Genomic DNA, 21,051 nt, shown 5'->3' with positions numbered 1-21,051 from the left:
TTTAAAAAGTATTTTGGCAATACAAGGTCAAACCAGGCAAAGTCTACAGAACCTACTGGCCTCTTTGTCTTCAAGTTGGTTTAAAAAATGCAATTCCAATGGTAAGCATTTACTAAATGCTAACTATGGTTTCCCAGTGGCGGTTATAAAGGTTAGTAAGACAAAGGCCCAGACTTCAGGAACTACTGTCTAGTAGGGAAAATGGACATGCCAATACAGATTAAATAACATAATAACATTTACAAACATTCAATTGATTTTTAAAACCATTAAGATTGATAAATCCAAGTGTTGGCAAGTAAGTATTAGAGGCTGAATTGTGTTCCCCTAAAATTCACATATTGATATTCTAACCCCCAGGATAACTCAGAACGTGACTGTATTTGGAAACAGGACTGTTTAAAAGGTAATTAAGGTAAAATGAGGTCAAAAGAGTGAGCCCTAATCCAATATGACCAGTGTCCTTATAAGAAGAGGAGGGGTGCCTGGGTGGCTCAGGCCACAAAAAAAATGTTTAGCTTGGTGTTTGGCTCATAGTAAATGCTCAATATATATTAGCTTACTGGGTAAAATACTAACTTAGTAAATAAACATATGTTCAACTATACAGGTAATCAAATGTAAACAAAGTAAAATAAAATTGAGTGGTTATTTTTGGCGAAGCTTTATCTTGAAATGAAAATACTGTATTATGACAGGTGGGCACCTGGGTGGCTCAGTCGGTTAAGCATATGACTTCAGCTCAGGTTGTGATCTCATGGTTTGTAAGTTTGAGTCCCACATTGGGTGAACTCGGGCCCCGCTTTGGGTGAACATGAGCCTCACTTCAGGTGAGACCTGCTTCTCTCTCCCTGTCTCTCTCTCCCTGTCTCTCTCTCCCCCTCTCTCTCTCTGCCCTTCACTCACTTGTGCCCTCTATCTCCCTGTCTCAAAAAAAAAACAAAAAAAAGAGGGGCACCTGGGTGGCTCAGTTGGTTGAGTGTCTGACTTCGGCTCATGTCATGGTCTTGTTGTTTGTGAGTTCAAGCCCCACATTGGGCTCACTGCTGTCAGTGAAGACCATGCTTCAGATCCTCTGTTCCTCTCTCTCTGCCCCTCCCTGGCTTGCACTATCTCAAAAATAAACATTAAAAAAGAAAGAAAGAAAGAAAATATTATGATAGGCAATGTACTGTGATAGGCAATCTCTAGACCTTGGTACATGCACCCTTGAATAATGCCCTCCCCCTGAGTGTGGCCTGCATCTACTGACTTGCTGTAACAAACAGAATATGGCAACATCATGGGACGTTGCTTCCAAAATGAAGTTATAAAAAGAGCGAGGCTTCTTTCTCAGGCACTCTCTTTCTCTTGCTTACTTGTTCTGAGGCAAGCCAGCTGCTTGCTATGTTGTGAACTGCCCTATAAAGTGGCCCATGTGCCAAGGAACAAATGGGTCTGGTCATCAGCCAGTGAGCGAACTTAGATGTGGCTCCTCCCCAAGTAGAGCCTTGATTCATCACTCCTAGCCAATAGCTGAACTGCAGTCTCATGAGATCCCTTGAGCCAGAAACACCCAGCCCAGATCCCCGACCAACAGAAACTGTGAGATAATAAATCTTATTGTTTTCAGCTGACAAATTTTGAGGACTACTCTGTTAATGTGCACTAGATAACTAATACACCCAATATAGGCCAGGGTGAAAGCTAATGCTATGCACATAGATAGTGTTAGTAAGAATGTGAATGGGTATAAATTTCTTGAGAGCAATTTTGGCACTATTCCTGAAGATATTTAAATTCTTTTCACCCTAAAAATGAAAATTTGCGCTAAGGAAATACGATCACAAAAACTGAGGTATATTTTGTAAAGTATTCAATGTACTAAATAAAACAGTGAATAACTGGTAACAACCTACATGCCCAACACTGATTGGGAAATTGTGATATAATAAGAAATACAGATTTTAGTCTTTAACTCTGGCTCCTGGCCAGAGCTCCTAAAACTTTTGGCATTTCCTAAGTGATAAAGGTTCTAGGAGAATCTTTTGTTCTAACGTTTGGTCTTTGACTCCAGTTCCTGCCCCAGAGTTCCAAAACCCCTTAAAATTTCCCAGGTGATACTTGCGTCTCCTGTTCTAATGAGGCAAATCTTGGTGGGCTCCTGGACAGCTTCAGGATGGGGGCTGGTCACCAGAAAGACCAAGCTTAAAATGTCCAGGCCCATCTCCCATCCTTGGGCTAGGACCTGGGGGTTGAGTTAATAATCCATCCTGCACATATTACAAAGCTTCCATAAATATTTCTAAAGTATGGGGTTTGGAGAGCCTCTGAGTTGGTAAACATGTGTTGGTGTTGGGAGGGGGGCATGCCCAGAGACAGCATGGAAGCTCTGAATCCCTTCCCCCCTACTCCCATTCCTTGTCTTATGCATTTCTTCCATCTGCCTGTTCCTGAGTTGTATCCTTTTATAATAAACCAGTAATCTAGTAAGTAAACTGTTTTCCTGAGGTCTGTGAGCCATTCTAGAAAGCTACTAAACACAAGGAGGGGTCATGACTTAGAGCTGATTGATCAGAAGCACAAGTGACAACTTGGGGTCGGTGTCTGTAGTTGGGGATGAGGGCAGTCTTGTGTGACTGAGGTCTTAACCTGTAGGATCTGATGCTAACTCCAAGTAGGAAAATTTAATTAAATGGCAGGACACCCAGTTGGTGGTGTCCACAGAGAACTGGAGAATTGCTTGGTGTGGGAAAAACCCACACACATTTGGTGACCGGATGTGAAGTATTGAGTGGAGAATGTTGAGAATAAAGTCGAAAAAATGGAAATTTTTCCTTTCAGGAATGGGAAATAAGTTATGGTATATCATTTGATAAAATCTTAAGCATACATGAAAATCATGCTAAAGTTCTAGTTAATGATTTGTTGAAATATCCACAATCTAATAATAACCATGTTCACAAAATAAAAATAATTGGGGTAATCCTAATTTTTTATTTATTTAATTTTTAAAAGACTAAATATGTACCATCATGATCATAGCAAAGATCTCGAGTGATTAAGTTATTAGGTGATTTACATTTTCTTGGGTATATTTTTCCATAGGTTCAAATTTTTATATAATGAATATGTACTATTTTTTTAATTTGGAAAATCTTTAAGTGTAAAATAATTAAATATGGAACTATTATAATTCTTAAAATACATTTACCTTGCCTATTTTTTCTGGATCATATTTTTCAAATTCTCTCATGTTCCTGAATCCCTCTCTGAACTTGTCTTTCAGCCACTTTTTTAATCAAGTAAATCTTCTTGTTCTTCCTCTATTTTTGGTATTTTTCTGACATGGCTTCCAGATATCACTGAAAAGGAAAGATGCCAAAGTAAATTTTGACTAAAGTTGCAGGATATAAAATTAATATATAGAAATGCATTTCTATACACTAACTTCAAAGTAGCAGAAAGAGTAATTAAGAAAACAATCCCATTTACAATTGCACCCAAAAGAATAAAATACCTTGGAATAAACTTAACCAAAGAGATGAAAGACCTGTACTCTTAAAACTATAAGACACTGATGAAAGAAATGAAGATGACACAAACAAATGGAAAGATATACCATGCTCATGGATTGGAAGAATTCATATTGTTAAAATGTCCATACTACACAAAGCAATCTACAGATTCAACGCAATCCCTATCAAAACATCAATAGTATTTTTATATAACTAGAACAAATAATCCTAACATTTGTATGGAACCACAAAAGACTCCAGATAGCCAAGTAATCTTGAGAAAGAACAAAGCTGGTGGTATCAGATTCTAGATTCGAAGATATGCTACAAAGCTACAGTCATCAATAAAAGATTGATACTGGCATAAAAATAGACATATAGATCAATGGGACAGTCAACTAATGTATGGCAAAGGAGGCAATAATAAACAACAGGAAAAAGACAATCTTTTCCATAAATGATGTTGGGAAAACTGGACAGCTATATATGCAAAAGAATGAAACTGGACCACTTTCTTTCACCATACACAAAAATAAACTGAAAATGGATTAAATACCTAACTGTGAGACCTGAAACCATAAAAATCCTAAAAGAAAACATAGGCAGTAATCTCTTGGGCATCACCCTAAGCAACCTATTCATGGATCTGTCTCTGCAGGCGAGGGAAACAAAGGCAAAAATAAACTATTGGGACTACACCAAAATAAAAAGCTTTTGCACAGCTAAGGAAACCATGAACAAAATGAAAAGGCAATGTAGTGAATGGGAGAAGATATATGCAAATATCAGATATATCCAATAAAGGATTAATATTCAATGTATATAAAGAACTTTACAACCCCCCAAAAATAAGTGTAGTAAAAAATAGGTAGAGGACCTGAATAGACATTTTTTTCAGTGAAGACATACAGATGGCCAACAGACACATGAGAAGATGCTCAACATAACTCATCATCAGGAAACTAAAACTCAAAACCACAGTGAGATATCACCTCATACCAGTCATAATGGCTAGTATCAAAAAGACAAACAAACAAACAAGCGTTGGCAAGGGTATGGAGAAAAGGCAACAGTTGTGCACTATTGGTGGGGATGTAAATTGGTGCCACCACTGTAGAAACAGTATAGAGGTCCTCAAAAAATTAAAAATAGAGGGGTGTCTGGGTGGTTCAGTCAGTTAAGCATCAAACTCTAGGTTTTGGTTCAGGTCATGATTTCACATTTTGTGAGATTGAGCCCCATGTTAGGCTCTGTGCTAAAAGCACTTAGGATTCTCTCTCTCCCACTCTCTCTCTCTGCCCCTCCCCAGCTCATGTACACTCATACCTGCACATGCTCTCTATCTCAAAATAAATAAACACAAACAAACAAACAAAAGTTATTTAAAAATTAAAAACAGAAAAACCACATGATCCAGTAATTCCTTTACTGGGTATTTACCCAAGGAAAATGAAAAAATTAATTGAAAAGAGATATATTCACTCCTATGTTTATTGCAGCATTAGGTACAATGGCCAAGATATGGAAGCAACCCAACCGTCCATCAACAGATGAATGGATAAAGAAGAGGTATGTGTATACACACACACACACATATACACCATTTGCGACAACATGGATGGATATATATATATATTATATATATATGTATATTCCATTATATATACGTATATACATGTATATGTATAATGGAATATTACTCAGCCATAAAAAAGAATGAAATCTTACCATTTGCGACAACATGGATGGACCTGGAAGGTATTAACCCAAGTGAAATAAGTCAGACAGAGCAAGACAAATGCCATGTGATTTCACTTACATGTGGAATCTAAAAAACAAAACAAGCAAACAAACAGACTCTTAAATACAGAAAACTAATTAGTGGGGGGGGTTGGGGGGGAGGGAGTGGGGGGATGGACAAAATAGGTGAAGAGAATTGAGAGGTACAAACTTCTGGTCATAAAATAAGTAAGTCATGAAAATAAAATGTACAGCAGAAGGAATATAGCCAATAACGTTGTAATAATGTTGAATGGTGACAGATGATAATTACGCTTATCATGGTGAGCAGTGAGTGATGTATAGTATTGTCGAATCACTATCTGTACACCTTAAATATAACATTGTATGTCAGCCATACTTCAATAGTAAAGTTTTTTTTTAATCACATAAAATCTCAAAAAGGTAATTAGGTTTCAAAAGTAATATAAAAACAGGGAGGGGGACAAAACATAAGAGACTCTTCAATATGGAGAACAAACAGAGGGTTACTGGAGGGGTTGTGGGAAGGGGGAGGGGCTAAATAGGTAAGGGGCATTAAGGAATCTACTCCTGAAATTATTGTTGCACTATACGATAACTAACTTGAATGTGAATTAAAAAAAATAAATTTAAAAAAAGGTAATTAGGTTTGACCCTTTGCATGCAGTATCATTTTACTTCAGGAAATTAAAGATTTAAATAAGCTTACATAAAATCCAAAATGTATTTATTTGGGCCAGAATTTCTTTACCCAGGGTCCGTGAATATCTGGGGCTCACAAATGTGTTTCAAGTTGCAATTCACAAAACTGTATGCAAAATATCAAGTGTATGTGGATCTTCATAGAAAGTGAATGCACAGTTTAATCAGGTTCTCAGTCAGGTCTGTAATTGCGGTGACAACTATCCTGGCTTACCCACTACTGTGGCTTTTAGCACATAAAGCCCCGAGTCCTGAGAGCTCCTCAGTCTCAGACAAAAAAATGGAACAGGTGGTCACCCTTCCGCAATCCAAGAAAGATCGATAAAAAGTAATCGATTAAAAATAATTCAAAGATTTATTTTCATTTCAGTTGAAGGTACGAGTAAAACTTAGAAGATTACTTCTCAAGTCATAGAATGCTGCTCTTTCTTCTTATTTAACCCATGTCCTGAGAATGACTTTGTATATAAACCAAAACTACTGGGATCCTTCCTAGTTTCTAGGCTAACTGCGATTTGTCAATGACCCCCTCGTTACCATGAACCCTTACCTTTCATACGTGTATTTTACTAGACTGAGATGTGATTACCTGGCAAGGTCACTACCCCAGATCAATCCAAAAGGGAAAACACGTTATCACGTAAGAATCCTGATCTATGGCGTGATAGGGAACTCGGGGGCTCTCAGTTGGTTGAGGTGTCAGACCGCTTCCAAATCGTGTAAGTTAAGCTAATTTCTGCCCTCATCGGAGGCAGGCTAGAAGTCAGGAGAACCATCCTGGGAGAGGCCTCTCCATGTTCCCACCACTGCGTGTGGGGAAGGATGGGGCCTGTGCACTCCTGGGAGAGGCCTGGTCTCACAAGGCATACTCAAATTACAGTATCTTTTTTGATTTCTACTTTTAATCCACTAGCCTTTGGTAAGGTCTTCTTGAACAGCCTACTTTGTCTCAGTGGTGCCTCAGAGAATCTTAGGAAGACCTTTAGGCCACCACCGGGGAGAGCAGTCCTTCTGAGGGGGATTTTCCAGTCCAGCTGACTCAACCAGGACATTCTCTTTTCAGTGCTCACCCTGGACATTCTGGTTTTGTTCTCCGAAGAAAGGTGACTTTTGTCACATGCACACACTTTACGATGTCAAAGTATAAACATAGGTGGCTTTCTCCATCTGTTTAGTTTTTACCTGAAACTTTTATGTTTTTCCATGATCCATCGTGATCCTCAATCCCCAGTTTTTTAAGAGTTACACCTATTCCGTTACCGTCATACCTGCATTAGTAGAAATGACGCATATAATTTAATATGTAAGTTTTATGAAACCGTAAGTACATTATCTCAAGATGGCAAATGTCAGACATTTGGGCCACCACTTTCCCCTTGAGGATCCAAATCAGATACCACTATTAATCACAGTGTTCTTTTTGTTAAGCCTAAACTCAGCCTCGGAAATTTTCTCAACTTCTACCAGACGTCTGGCAATGGTATATATACAGCATGGTATATATTTATTTCTGTATATATGTGTGTGTGTGTGTGTGTGTGTGTGTGTACATACATATGTATACACACAGACATAAACACATATACACATACATAGTAGATATGTCTATTCTTATCATTTTTATTTTATTTTATTTTTATTTTTTTAACGTTTATTTATTTTTGAGACAGAGACAGAGCATGAACAGGGGAGGGGCAGAGAGAGAGGGAGACACAGAATCAGAAGCAGGCTCCAGGCTCTGAGCCATCAGTGCAGAGGCCGACACAGGGCTCGAACTCACAGACTGTGAGATCGTGACCTGAGCTGAAGTCGGACGCTTAACTGACTGAGCCACCCAGGCGCCCCTATTCTTATCATTTTTAAAATGAACAATTGTTTAAAAATTCTATGCCAGGCATGTGTCCTGATTTTGAGTTAAAAAAATATCATCACTGTATGCACACCACATATACCCCTACATACATAATTATGGAGAAATATATCCACAATGCTTTGCCCTCAGAGAATGACCATAAACTTTTGGCTTATTAACAGGTTCATCTTACCCTTCCTGATATCCAATATACGAGAATCATCCTGAACTCGAGGTCAAGATCAGAAATAAAGAATACAAGTGAAGCAGCACACACATGATGGGTCAATGGCACAGGCTCTGGAGTTCAACACTGAGTAGGCTCTGAGTCTAGGTCCTGACTCAGCAGCTTGTAAGTTCTTCTCATTTTCTCTCGAGTCTCAGTCTCTTCACTTATGAAATGGAGAGAATAATCCCTACTTCACAGGGTTGTTAAGAAGTAAAGGAACTTTGTGGGGCGCCTGGGTGGCTCAGCCGGTTAAGCGTCCGACCTTGGCTCAGGTCATGATCTCACGGTTTATGGGTTCGAGCCCCACATCGAGCTCTGTGCTGACAGCTCGGAGCCTGGAGCCTGCTTGGGATTCTGTGTCTCCCTCTCTCTCTGCCCTTCTCCTGCTCGTGCTCTGTCTCTCCCTCTATCTCTCAAAAATAAATAAACATTAAAAAATTTTTAAAAATCAAGATGAAAGTTACCATTGCCAGTTTTCAAACCCCATTTCCTTCACATGAAAACCTAGTTTGTTAAGAATTTCCTTAGATTCTTGCCCGAGTATTGTTCTTCTTTCTTCTGTGTTTTTCCGTGGTGTGAGATCCAGGAAAACCTGTTTTTAACAAAAGGAACAATGGGTTGGTTAAAATGTGAAATACATTCCACTACAGATACCTCTATATAGACTCCCAGGGTCTTGGTCCTTTGAACTGTATTATTTAGGTTGTTAATGTGAAAGAGAGAAGAAATAACCAATAAAATCATGCACGTCCAAGACAAATGTAAAACAATTAACCCTATAAATTCTGATATGAGCTCTTGGACATTTTTAGTTTGCTTGCATGCATGGGTTAGAGGCATGCACTGATTTGTTCATCAGGCCAAGAGCAGAGAGAAGTGTCCACCTTTTGAGGGCTTTTCCTTTGAGGTCAATATGGACCTGTGAGGGTGTCATCAGCGCCCCCTGCCTTCTGGGTCAAACCAGGTAGGAATTCCTGAAGGAATGGGTTCCTGAGCTGCTGTGTAGAACTCGTCGAAACTTATCATGATCTAGTCTTGGAGTTTCAGCCTGTAAGAAATTAAGAACATAAGGGAAAGGAAAAGGCGAAACATTGAGACATATCTGATATACAAACATAAGATCAGACTTCTATTCCAGCAGACATAAAAACCAGGTCCCTTCCCAAAACTTTTACCCCTTTTAGCTCAGACATTATGTTGTAGCTTTTAAAGTGTTGTTTTGAATTTTATGATTTTATCCAAGTGGGTATGGAAGAGAACTAGTAATTTAAATTAAAAAGTAAAATGAGGACAGATGACTTTGAAACAGGATTACCAGTCAAAGAGCAATTTCTTCATAAATATATATGTTGTGTGTATATGTACGTGTGTGATTATAATCCTGCTTGCTTATATGGCAGGATTGGGCTTTGTGTTTTCCTACGGTAGAAATGGGACTGCAGAAGACAGAAAGAAAGCCTGACAGCAGGGAAGCATTCCTAATCCCTCTGATGCTTGCCCAGCTGAACCAGCCTCCAGTGTTCCCCCCACTACACAACCCTCAGTCCACCCTACCTGTGCTCTGGTTCTGTGTGGACTGAATGACCTGTCCTCGTCAAAGGCCCTATGCCAGGTGACATACCTGTGCAGGGGCTGTTGATGCTCCTTGGGACTGATCTATCTCCTCAGAAATTGAGATAACACCATGAGAAGCACATCTCTGTAAGCATTAAAGAATCTATAGGAACAAAAATAAGATATGGTGATAAGCAAAGAAGAAAGGCTGGCATTGTTGATCACAGACGGGATTGGGATTTGTGTCCAGCATAGAAATGGTATTACCTCAAACTCTCCTCCTTCCAGATCCTATGTAAATAATTCAGAAATTCAATAAAAATTTATTGAGAACTGAATGCTTTGCAAACACTGGGGATCTAAAGGTCATTAAGACATGGTCTCTGCATCAAGAATGTTGGTCTAGGGGCGCTTAGGTGGCTCAGTCAGTTAAGCATCCGACTTGGGTTCAGGTCATGATCTTAAGAGTTCGTGAGTTCAAGCCCCATGTTGGGCTCTGTGCTGACAGCTCAGAGGCTGGAGCCTGCTTCAGCTTCTGTGTCTCCCTCCCTCTCTAGCCCTCCCCAACTTGCTCTCTCTCTCTCTCTCTCTCTCCCAAAAAATACATAAACATTGAAAAAATTAAAAAACAAAAAGAATGTTGGTCTAGTTGGAGACAGCTGAGTATATCATCATTAGTGCTGAGAGCAGAGTACAGAAGCTTGTAGGATCCTAATACCAGCCACTTGAATCAGGATGAAGGGTTGGGGTGAAGAATGTGTGTCAGGGAAGGTTACCCAGAAAAGACAATCTTGGGGTGAATTTTGAAGGAGGAACAGCAGTTCAGCAGTTGACTGGGCAAAAAGTGTGTGTGTGTCTGTGTGTGTGTGTGTGTCTGCAAATGGGAGTGAGCAGGCGGTAGGGAGTTGGACAGAAGTCACATCAGGAAACAGCTGAAGAAGAAAGTGAGAGAAAGCGTTGCAGGGGTTTGCGGGTGAATCCGTAGGGCTGCGGTGGAAGATGCAGGGAGGTGTGGAGAGAGACTGGAGAGAAACGAGGCCAGAGAGGTGGGTGGGATCAGGTTGACGGAGACCTTAAGTAGCAGCCACAGGAACAGAAGCAGGTAAGGAACTGCTTCTTACCCCCAAAGCTGGGGAGCACCACAGAAGGAGGAGCAGCGGAGAAGCAAAATCAGGTTGATGTCACAGAAAGATGGCTTTGGCTGCAGCGAAGTCACTGGCCTAGCAAAGAGCCAGGCCAGAGGCAGGCAAATAGCTGGGAGTTATTGACATAACCTAGGTGAGAGCTGACAAGTGGTGGCGTAGAGAGGAGGGGACGGACACGGCAGGGCTAGGTGAAAATGTGAAAGAATTTCTCTCCACCCTCCTTCATGGAACCCACCCGCCTCCAGCACAGTCAAGGAGCTTTGGCCCTTTTAGAGTCTGAGAAATATACTTTTCAAGCAGAGTGAGGCAATATACCCTAAGTGCTTGAGTGTGACTTCAGCTCCTGACTGGTCTCGTTGGCTTGCTTTTTTTTTTTTTTTTTTAATGGATCAACATTAAATCCTTGCCAGGTTTCCAAACCACCCCCCTCCCCCACCACCACCACTTCTCCTCCCCTCAGGAGCTTGGTCATCTTGCCTGGCATAAGAGCCAGGAGGACCTACTTTGAGTCTTTAATGATCTGAGTACCTTCTGAGAATGTCAGCAGGAAACTACAGAGACAGGTCCTAGCCCCTTATGCCCTATACCATTTTGGAAGCTCTTTCTCTCAGCCGGGCCCAGACACAATTTGCAATCCTTACAGAAAAGTGTTAATATTTTAAAAATAAGAACTAATTAATATAAATATACTGCCCAAAGATCATCGCTGCTAACATTTTGGTGTTAGCATTCCTGTTTTTTCTGTGTGTATTATTAACAGTTGAGGTTATTATTATAGAGTTTTATGCAGATAGATAGATCCTAATATCTTGTTCTTTTCACTTAACCTTATTATATGAACCTTTCTCATGTGATTACAAACTTTGGGGGGAGGGCTATTTTACTGGCTGTGTAATATTCCTTCAAGTGAAAGTTCCACACTTTACTGTTTATTTAGCCACTTCCCGAATGTTGGTTGTTAGAGTCATTCCAAGTTCTGTCTATTATGAATAACTCTCTAATGAGGAATTTTACACAACCAGCTTTTCTCTGTATTCTCAATTATCTTCTTAAAATTACATTAGTAGAATAATTGAATCAAAGAAAATATTTAACCTTCTTGACAAAAGTACCTTCCCCAACAACGTATAAGAGTGCCAAGATATGAACTTGAAACTAATTCTACTTATTGACTGAATTATTTGGGGGCAGTTATTTAACCTCTCTGAGCCTCAGCTTTGTTAATTATAGAATGGAGTTGCCCACCTCACAGAATTATGAAATTTAAAAGATGTAATGTGTAATTTGGCACACGTTATGGTGCATAGGAGGTGTTCAACCCAAATATTAGTTCCTTCTTCCCTTCTGCTATTCCTTTTTCCAGTGTTTTTATTTTATTTAAAAAATTGTTTTAACCTTTATTTATTATTGAGAGACAGAGGGAGACAGAGCATGAGCCGGGGAGGACCAGAGAGAGGGAGACACAGAATCCAAAGTAGGCTCCAGGCTCGGAGCTGTCAGCACAGAGCTTAACGTGGGGCACAAACACATGAACCGCGAGACCATGATTTCAGCCAAAGTCGGACACTAACCAACTGAGCCACCCAGGTGCCCCTCCACTGTTGAATAAAATAGACTTCAGGTTTGTTGCATTTCCTATTAGTCAGGCATTTGGTCATGGTTGAAACATCTTGACCACGAGGCCTGTGAAGTGGGTAACTGTACCATCCAGGCACATTGTTTGTATTTGGCTTCTAGAACTCACCAGATACTATGTAATCGAATCCGTAGTAGATATTTGGTGCATTTGTTACTGTTACCGCATTTCTGAACAGGGCTAGTGTTTTATATAGTTTTCTATTTTCTCCTTATGCAAATTATTTACCATCTCTGTTCGCAGCTTCCCCATCAGAAAAAATAAGGATAATACATACCCGTCCTATCTTACTTGGGTAATGAAAGCATTTCTCGCTATCAAGCTTTTAACTCACAGACTAACTACACACACACTGAGCAAGATATGGGTAGAATTAGCCATACATAAGAGAGACATAGAAGGAAAGAGGCAAGAAGACACTAACCTTTACCCAAAGCCTGTATTTTACACGTATTAATTATACGCACGCACACACACACACACACATACACACACACACTAGCATGAGGTGCTTCACAGATATTCAGATTTCACAGACAAGGAGGGGAAGCAATGTCCTCGAGTTGCCAAGACACAATTCAAATACTAAACTGTATCGTCACATGCAGGGGGACACTTTTCTGTTTTTTGGGGGACTTAGTCTTTATTAAAACTATTTATGAGGTTGAACAATTAATTGTTTTTACTAACTTGCACTTTGCTACTTAGAAAAGCACAACATGGTGAATTCATCTGGGCAATTTATTTTATTGCTTCTGTTCAAAGGATCCCCTGAAAGGAAGCTGCATTGATAACCACCAGACATCAGCGAAACCAGAGGAAACTATGATGTGTGTGCATGATGAGGGGGCAGGAAGAGTGGAAGAGATTTCATGATCCCTTAGTTTCGTTTGTTTTCAGGTTATAAAACATAAACGAACTTCAGCTGGAAGACAGTTCAATTAATATTTAAGGATTGAGTACGAGCTCTGTGCTGGCTGCTCGTGCCTGTAACCACCTGTAACAAGCATGAAGGACAGTACGTGCACCTCTTGGAAAGGAGAGGCACAAAATGAAAAGGCTTTTTGGGGCTCCTGGGTGGCTCAGTCGGTTAAGCATCTGACTTCGGCTCAGGTCATGATCTCACGGTCCGTGAGTTCGAGCCCCGCATTGGGCTCTGGGCTGATGGCTCAGAGCCTGGAGGCTGTTTCAGATTCTGTGTCTCCCTCTCTCTCTGACCCTCCCCCGTTCATGCTCTGTCTCTCTCTGTCTCAAAAATAAATAAACATTTTAAAAAAATTAAAAAAAGAAAAGACTTCTTATTTTACTGAGGGCTCCTCTCACAAAAAAAAAATTTCTTAGGACAGGTCAGAGTGACATCTCCACCCTACCCCCCAAGAGAAATAAATATGTAGGGGAAAAAAAAAAAAAAAACCTGGTCAAGAGTGTATACTAAAAAAACTGATATGTCCATTGGGTGAAACCACATGAAACTGCAGTTTTATAGGCCAAAATCAGTCAAATATCATCATTTTCATATGGCTGAGTTTATACAAATGGCATTGTTCCGTAAGTCTAGAGAGAGTTGTTTCCAGGAACTGACTTCAAAAGTGACACTTGGTAGTTAGGATTTGGGTGAGCTATTGCCTCTAAATTATATTCATCACTTTTAAAATGGAACTCAAATTTATATTTATATAAATATGCATTTTTTTTATTTGAGAGAGAAAGAAAGTGTGTGCAAGCAGGGGAGAGGGGCAGAGAGAGAGAGAGAGAGAGAGAGAGAGAGAGAGAGAATCTCAAGCAGGCTCCACACGGGGCTCAATCTCACGACCCTGGATCATGACCTGAACCCAAATCAAGAGCCGGATGCTCAACGGACTGAGCCACCCAGGCGCCCCAAGGAACTCTGAAACATTTTGACAGATATTTCAAACTACACAAAAGAAAAATAACTTAGTTACAACAGAATCTCCAAGTCCTGTGCTTCTTTCCTTTCTTCACCTGAAAAATCACCTGAATAATAGGTCGAGTAGCTTTGTGTATATTTTGATGGCTGTATGCACAATACTTTGTAGGAATATCTACGTTGCCCCCAGCACGGGAGAGGGCATGAAATAAGGAATTAGGAGGCCTGCTGCCTTCCAGTTGTGTGCAAAGCTTGGGCAAAGCTACTCGCCATCACGGCTTTGGTTTACATCTGCATGAAACAAAGATAATAACTTGCCTCGTGGAGTAATTTGTGAGCATGACACGAAATGTAATAAAGTGAGAGACCTTTATAATGACCAAGTGTTACACAATTAGAAAAGCTGGTTTCTATACGTTAATAAAGATTAATGCTGCGGATCACTGAGCATTCTACAACCAGAAACTTAAATCGATTGTTTTCCGTTACCTCTTGCAGGTTAAGGAGAGAGAGAGCCAACTGTCGTGGCTTCGGCTTGGTCCCAGCACAACGCCAAGGGCCACATGTCTGTTCTCTTCTTGACCAGTTCACGTGGCTGGTGTAGACAGATCCCGTGTCCTAGCTGGGGCCCTCAAAGATTATTTTGTGGGCTTAACTGATGCAGATAGGCTTCACGCACGGATCGGATTGAGTGGGGAATTGCAAAGTGCCCATTTTATGATCCCGGTGGTGGGGAGACACAGTTGGAAACAACCTGGTTTCCTAGATTGTGCCGATTTGCAGACTTAGTGCATTCCAGCAATGTCACTTCGGTAAGTAGCAAGCATTCTTACAAGATCTGCTTGAGCGCAGCAAAGATGTGGCCACTGCCCTCCAGGGCCTCGCACCGGAGCCTGGGGTCAGACAGGTGACTTAACAGCACTGCGGTAGACATCAGAGTAGACCAAAAAGGCGACGGGGAAACCGAGCAGGGAGAGATCAGTTCTAACAGGCAGTTTAGGACGCTTCGTTGAGAAGGAGGAATTAAGTCAAATTGGGTGGCTAGGAAGGAAGGAAAAGAATTCAAGCGGACGAATAGTTTGATGCAAGAAACCAGGGGTCCACGCGGCAGTTCATGTGCAAGCTACGTGGGGCTGGAGATCGGGGAGGGGTGAGAGGGCTTTGAACACCTGCCAGGAGCGGAGGCATTAGGCCTTTATTCTGTGGGAAGCAGGGAGACGTCCTAAAGGCCTCCAAGCAAGAAAGTAACGCCTGGAAGTCCCACAAACCAAGAAGGAGGTCAATTCTCCAATGGAAGGGTGGGTGGGGAGATAAAGGAGCCTTTCAGTTCGCAGTGACACAGGAGCCCTGAAACGCAGACATCCTTCAAAGGAGATACATTGAGTTACACTGTAGGCTCCCTGAAGGCAGGGTCAGGGGCTTAGCCATTTTTGTTTCCTTCTTGTCAAGCACAGTTCGCGGTGGTTAAAAAAAGACAGGAAGGAGGCAGGGAGCGAGGACGAAACTTTGCTGAATGAACCAAACTCACGTAGGAATGGTGCGGCTGTTTGTTTTGTTTTTCACTTTTAACGTTTATTTTTTGGGGGGAGAGCGCGAGCGAGCGTGGGGGAGGAGCAGAGAGCGAGAGGGAGACACTGAACCTCCACTGCGGGGCTCGAACCCACGCACCGTGAGGTCCTGACCTGAGCCTGAACCCACTGAGCCACCCAGGCGAACGGTGGGGCTTTAAACGGCTGCACCCCCGCGAAGGCTGAGCGCGCAGGCCCCGGGGGTGGGGGGGGGGAACTGGTCCCAGTCTCTCCCCCCCCCCCCCCCCCCCCCAGCCGGGGGGAGGTCGGACGGGCCTCCGCGCAGCCCAGAGCGTCGCTCTCCGGAGGGAGGAAAGGGCGCCTACCTCGGCTCGGCCGGGAGAACCGAACGCGCCCACCCAGGCCGAGGGCGGAGTCCGGGCAGCCACGCGAAGCGGTCGCTGAACTCAGTCTGCGGGAGGCGGGAGGCCTTCGGAGCGGCGGACTCACAAAGCGAACGAAGGCGCCTCTGGGGCGGGTGAGGCGCCGGGAGGGCTCGCCCGGGACGTCGTCTCTCCCCGCGGAGCCGGAGGGCGACCGTCCCCGGCGGGAAGGGGGCGCGCCCGGTCCCACCCGGCGGCCGGGAGGACCCGCGCGAGGCCGCGCCCCGCTTTCGGGGTTGCCGCGGCGGCGGTTTGGGGGTGCTGCGGCTTGAGAAGGGGGCACCGAGAATGCAGAGGGCTCTGATCAGAGCCGGCGCCCCTGCCGGCCTGCCCTCGACCGCCGCCGCCCCGAGTCCAGGGCCCTCGTCTGCGCCACCGCAGCCGCGCAGCCTGGGCCGCTGTCCCCGGAGACTTGTGTCCCGGCACGCCGCAGGGCCTCCCCGCGGCGCGTCTCCGGAAGCCGAGGGAAGAGCCCTCGAACGCGGGCGGCGCGGGGCTGAGCGGAGGAGACCGACCGCCGCCGCGCCCCGGGGAGTGTGTGCCGCCGCAGGGCCCGAGCTACCCCCGGAGGCGCCGCAGGGCGCAGCGGTGGCGCAGCGGGGTCGGTGGCCCGGGTGGGGGACTGCGCCTGGGGCGCCTGCCGACGCACGGAGGTCGGGGTTCTCTCAGCCCTAAGAATGGGCCTGGCAGGAGAGGGTACCTGCAAGAAAGGAATGAATCTGCAGGTAGCTACGTTCTTTCTGTATTAAGACAAAGCACTGCGCTCCCCTCTGGATAAATCAGAAAAATAACAGTCAAGCTTGACGGAGAGTTAGGCAGCGGGTCCCGAGGCAGAAACCCTTTCTACCGCCTCCCCTAGCTGTCTCTGTTTCCTCAAAACAAAAACTACCGTGTACCTGTCTACACAGCGTCTTCCGGAAGATTAGGATAAAGAGATCTTTTCCTTACCAGGAGAGTCTGCTAGCATCCTATGTTCTTTGCATTTCCACGTAAATTTTAGAATCCGTTTGTCAATTTCTGCCCCCCCCCCCCCCAAAGAGCTTGCGCAGACTTTGATCAGCGTTGTATTGGACCTATTTTGTCAAATTTATTCCTAAATATCTCATGTTTTTGTAAATTTAGTAAAAATTTGATGCTATTGTAAATGTTATTTCTTAATTCAATTTCCAAGTGTTTTTTGCCAGTAGAGAGAAATCCAGTTGGGGCGCCTGGGTGGCTCAGTCGGTTGAGCATCCGACTTCGGCTTAGGTCATGGTCCCCGGGTTTGTGCGTTGGAGCCCCGGGTTGGGCTCTGTGCTGACAGCTCGGAGCCTGGAACCTGCTTGGGATTCTGTATCTCCCTCTTTCTCTCTGCCTCTCCCCTCTCTGCCTCTCCCCTCTCTGCCTCTCCCCTCTCTGCCTCTCCCCTGCTGGTACTCTGTCTCTCTCTGTCTCTCTGTCTCTCTCCCTCTCAGAGATAAATAAACACTTAAGAATTAAAAAAAAAAAAGAAATACAGTTAATTTTTGCACACTGATCTTTTATTCTGCTAAACCTTAATATTGGATTTTTAGCTTCCAGAACTGTGAGAGAATAAAGTTCTGCTGTGTTAAAACACCCAGTTTGTGGAAATGTGTTACAGCAGCCCTAGGAAATGAATACAGAGATGTTGGATTCCCAAACCCTAATTGTGGATTTATCTATTTCTCCTTGCAATTATATCAATTTTTGTTTCATGTATCTTCAAGCTCTGTGTTTAAACATACAGAATTGTTATGTCCTCTTGAGACACCAACCCTTTCTCCTTATAAAATGATCTTTTTCATTCCTGATAACACTCTCTCTGTTACACCTTTCCCTATCTTTTTATTTTTTAACCTATTTGTATCCTGTGTGCACAGTGCATTTCTTCTGGCAGGCACGTACTTGGGTCTTGCTTTCTTTTCCCGTATGACAGTCACTGCTTTGACTTCATTATTTTTGCCTACTATTTTGAGACTTCACTTGCATGCCTTTTTAAAAGTAGGGAGGGTTTTTTTCCCCTTAGTTTCTCCTTAGTGAACTATTGACAGGTTTTTAGTAAAAATTGGAGACCTCGAATAGGTACTCTTTTGAGAATAGCTACATGTGATCTCCCCCTAGTGGCCACGTTGAAAAATGTTATGAAATTCAATCATTTTATCCCAGAGCACAACTTCTCCATGGCAAGCTATGTGTATTTGATGGCTGGGTCAATTCCTTGTCACCTTGACTTTAGTGCTTCCCATAGCAGTGAATAACCTGCCTCATGGTCCCAAGAGACGCCCAGTGCCAAAATAAGCTAAGAAAGGAAGCTTGGCAATCTTGAAACCTGACAAAATAATAGCCACCCAAGTAATTAATAACAATGATGGTGTTATGAATACCTTAATAAGTAACTCAGAAACACATAAAATGGTTGATGTAGGATAGTCATGGAAAGTAAGTAATGTAAATGTTGACTTTCAAAAGCGTTCAGAAGGAAGACGAATAGAAAGCATAAAATAAAGTGACAGAAATAAAAATTTTAAATATGAATACTAGTTTCTTTGCAACTTCCTTTGAATCTACAATTACTTCAATATAAAATTTAAAACATATCAGTTGTCATGATAAGTGGAAATGGATCCAAACTCTCTAGCTAAAAGAATAAAAGTATTAACTTTGTTTTTTAAGGAAAAAAATAACATATAGAACTTTACAGGGAACATACATAAAACACACAGAACTCTGAAATAAATAAAATACTCTGAACTCAGAGTAAAGGGTTAGAAAAAGATAAACTAGGAAAATGCAGACCAAATGACAGCAGGTATTGCCCTGTTCCTTTAGAGGGAAAAGACTTTAAGGCAAAAACATCACTGCAGATAAAAAGGACCACAACTTAATGATAAAAAGTTAAATATACCAGGAAAGTATAACAATTCAAATCTTGTATTCCTTTAAAATTAAAGCCTAAAATACGTAAAGGAAAATTTGCTAGAGCTACAAGGAGAGATTGATAAGCCAACTATTAAAGTGGCTGTGAGTTTTATATGGCAGACCATTATTACAATCATATTTCTGCTAGTATAATTACTCCTACTTTATATGATGAAATTCCATATGCCTATATTTCATAGTGCTCCACAAAAATTATGGCGGGTTACATGTGCTCCGCTTCTGCAAAAGTTGAGAACTATTGCACTAGAAATCGAGGCACATCATTTCTTATTCATTCAACAGCATTTACGGAACAACTATTATGTTGACGGTATCATGGAACGTATATGCTCCAAGAGTAAGTTGTACCTATTTAGTTTAGCCATTTAAATAATGCATAAGCTGGAGTTTCATAGAACTTCAAAAGGAGAACTGTAGTTTTCTATAACTATAGTTCTAGCCCTGAAGTCCCTCCACCGCCATTCTCTCTCTCTCTCACTTTCTGTCAATTAAGTCTGTATCTCCTTCTTAAATAAATGTGCTTGATGGAACAAGCAACAGTAAAGAATTTCCAAAATTATGATATGTCTTCAATATATTTTCTTTTAAAACTAAGAAAATACTATAGCAAATACAAATACTGGCCTAGAAACTCAACTGTATGAGGCAACTTAATCTCTATTAAGAGACTCCATACTGCCAAGTGGTGAAAACAATTGGGGTCCCCTTCTCTCTCCCCTTTTTGCAATGATTTACATCTAAATTCCAGGGATTTCTGGAGTACTAAGGGTAGGAAGGGGGGAGCATATGGTCTGATCTTCACCTATCCATGCTGGCATCAGAGGCCAGGTCCTTATCGCCTCTGGTCTTCAGTCACTGCTCCATCAAGGTCACTCGACATTTGCCTCATTTCCAACCATGAAGCTCTTCAGGTCTGGCTTGTTTTCAGCTAACCTTGTTGTCCTTGGGTACAAAATGTTATTCTGCTGCTCCCACACCTCCTGGGGCAGGAGAAACTTCATGGGGGCTATCTGGGGCCCTTCACACTGGGAGACTAACCTACAGGGGCTGGGATTTGTATAATTTTTTTTTTTTTAACGTTTATTTAATTTTGAGACAGAGAGAGACAGAGCATGAACGGGGGAGGGTCAGAGAAAGAGGGAGACACAGAATCGGAAACAGGCTCCAGGCTCTGAGCCATCAGCACAGAGCCCGATGCGGGGCTGGAACTCACGGACCTCAAGGTCATGACCTGAGCCGAAGTCGGACGCTTAACCGACTGATAGGGGCTGGGATTTGTTCACCTCCTCCCTTACGCTACTTGGATAGACGTGCGTACTAAAACATCACCCGGCCTTTTCTCTCCTGCTTCTTGCTGCCTCTCTGAGCTGCGGGGGAGAGTACAGAGCCCCTGTTTCTCAAGGACCCCCACTAACATCTTGGTCCTTGCTTCCTCTCTAACATAACCTCCTTTCTCCCCAGGCTTGGGAAAATTTGATATACTCTTTAGAAGGATGGGGTGGGCAGGAAAATTCACTTTCCTTTAGGTATTCTCCCAGATCTACTGTTCATACTTGAAATCTTTCTCTTCTTTTGGAAATTCTAATGCCAAGAATTGTTTTTATTTTCTCTCTGCTTTCTGAGTGTTTTCTTTTTTCTGAGGCAACAACACAGAATATCTATCTATCTGCATGAGAAAAGGGTCATGGGCTAAAAGAAGCATATAGGGGGGAAAACCCTTATGCGTTAAAATAGCAAAATATTGTTATTCAACAGTACAGAGCAAAAATGGCCTCTCTGATAACATTGATTTTAATAGTAACAGGGATTGTCCTGTTGATGAAGTGAAAGCAGATGAGCCCCTAAATCATAAAAAAGATGGCATGCCATTTTAGTATACAGGTCAGAGACAGACTT

The 21,051-nt window shown here is 42.4% G+C and overlaps 1 protein-coding gene across 1 annotated transcript in view; it reads right to left on the bottom strand.

The window, feature by feature from the left end:
- LOC132691544 (uncharacterized) overlaps nt 1–20,156 on the bottom strand; it is a 33,895-nt gene extending 13,739 nt beyond the window's left edge. The window contains exons 1-8 of the mRNA XM_081795435.1: nt 20,040–20,156; nt 16,159–16,877; nt 9,663–9,758; nt 8,926–9,089; nt 8,506–8,633; nt 7,143–7,228; nt 5,226–5,325; nt 3,194–3,344 (exon numbers count right to left, since the gene is read on the bottom strand). Of these exons, the coding sequence (XP_081651561.1) occupies nt 9,698–9,758; nt 16,159–16,877; nt 20,040–20,156 (897 nt within the window). The 3' untranslated portion in view covers nt 3,194–3,344; nt 5,226–5,325; nt 7,143–7,228; ... (1 more) ...; nt 8,926–9,089; nt 9,663–9,697. The remainder of the gene's footprint in view (nt 1–3,193; nt 3,345–5,225; nt 5,326–7,142; nt 7,229–8,505; nt 8,634–8,925; nt 9,090–9,662; nt 9,759–16,158; nt 16,878–20,039) is intronic.
- Between the last annotated feature and the right edge of the window lie 895 nt (nt 20,157–21,051).

The sequence above is a fragment of the Panthera onca genome, chromosome B1 (genome assembly GCF_046562875.1).
Source record: "Panthera onca isolate mPanOnc1 chromosome B1, mPanOnc1 haplotype 2, whole genome shotgun sequence".
Classification (NCBI taxonomy): domain Eukaryota; kingdom Metazoa; phylum Chordata; class Mammalia; order Carnivora; family Felidae; genus Panthera; species Panthera onca.
The sequence above is the reverse complement of the archived record's forward strand: the minus strand, read 5'-3'. Positions and strand labels throughout refer to the sequence as shown.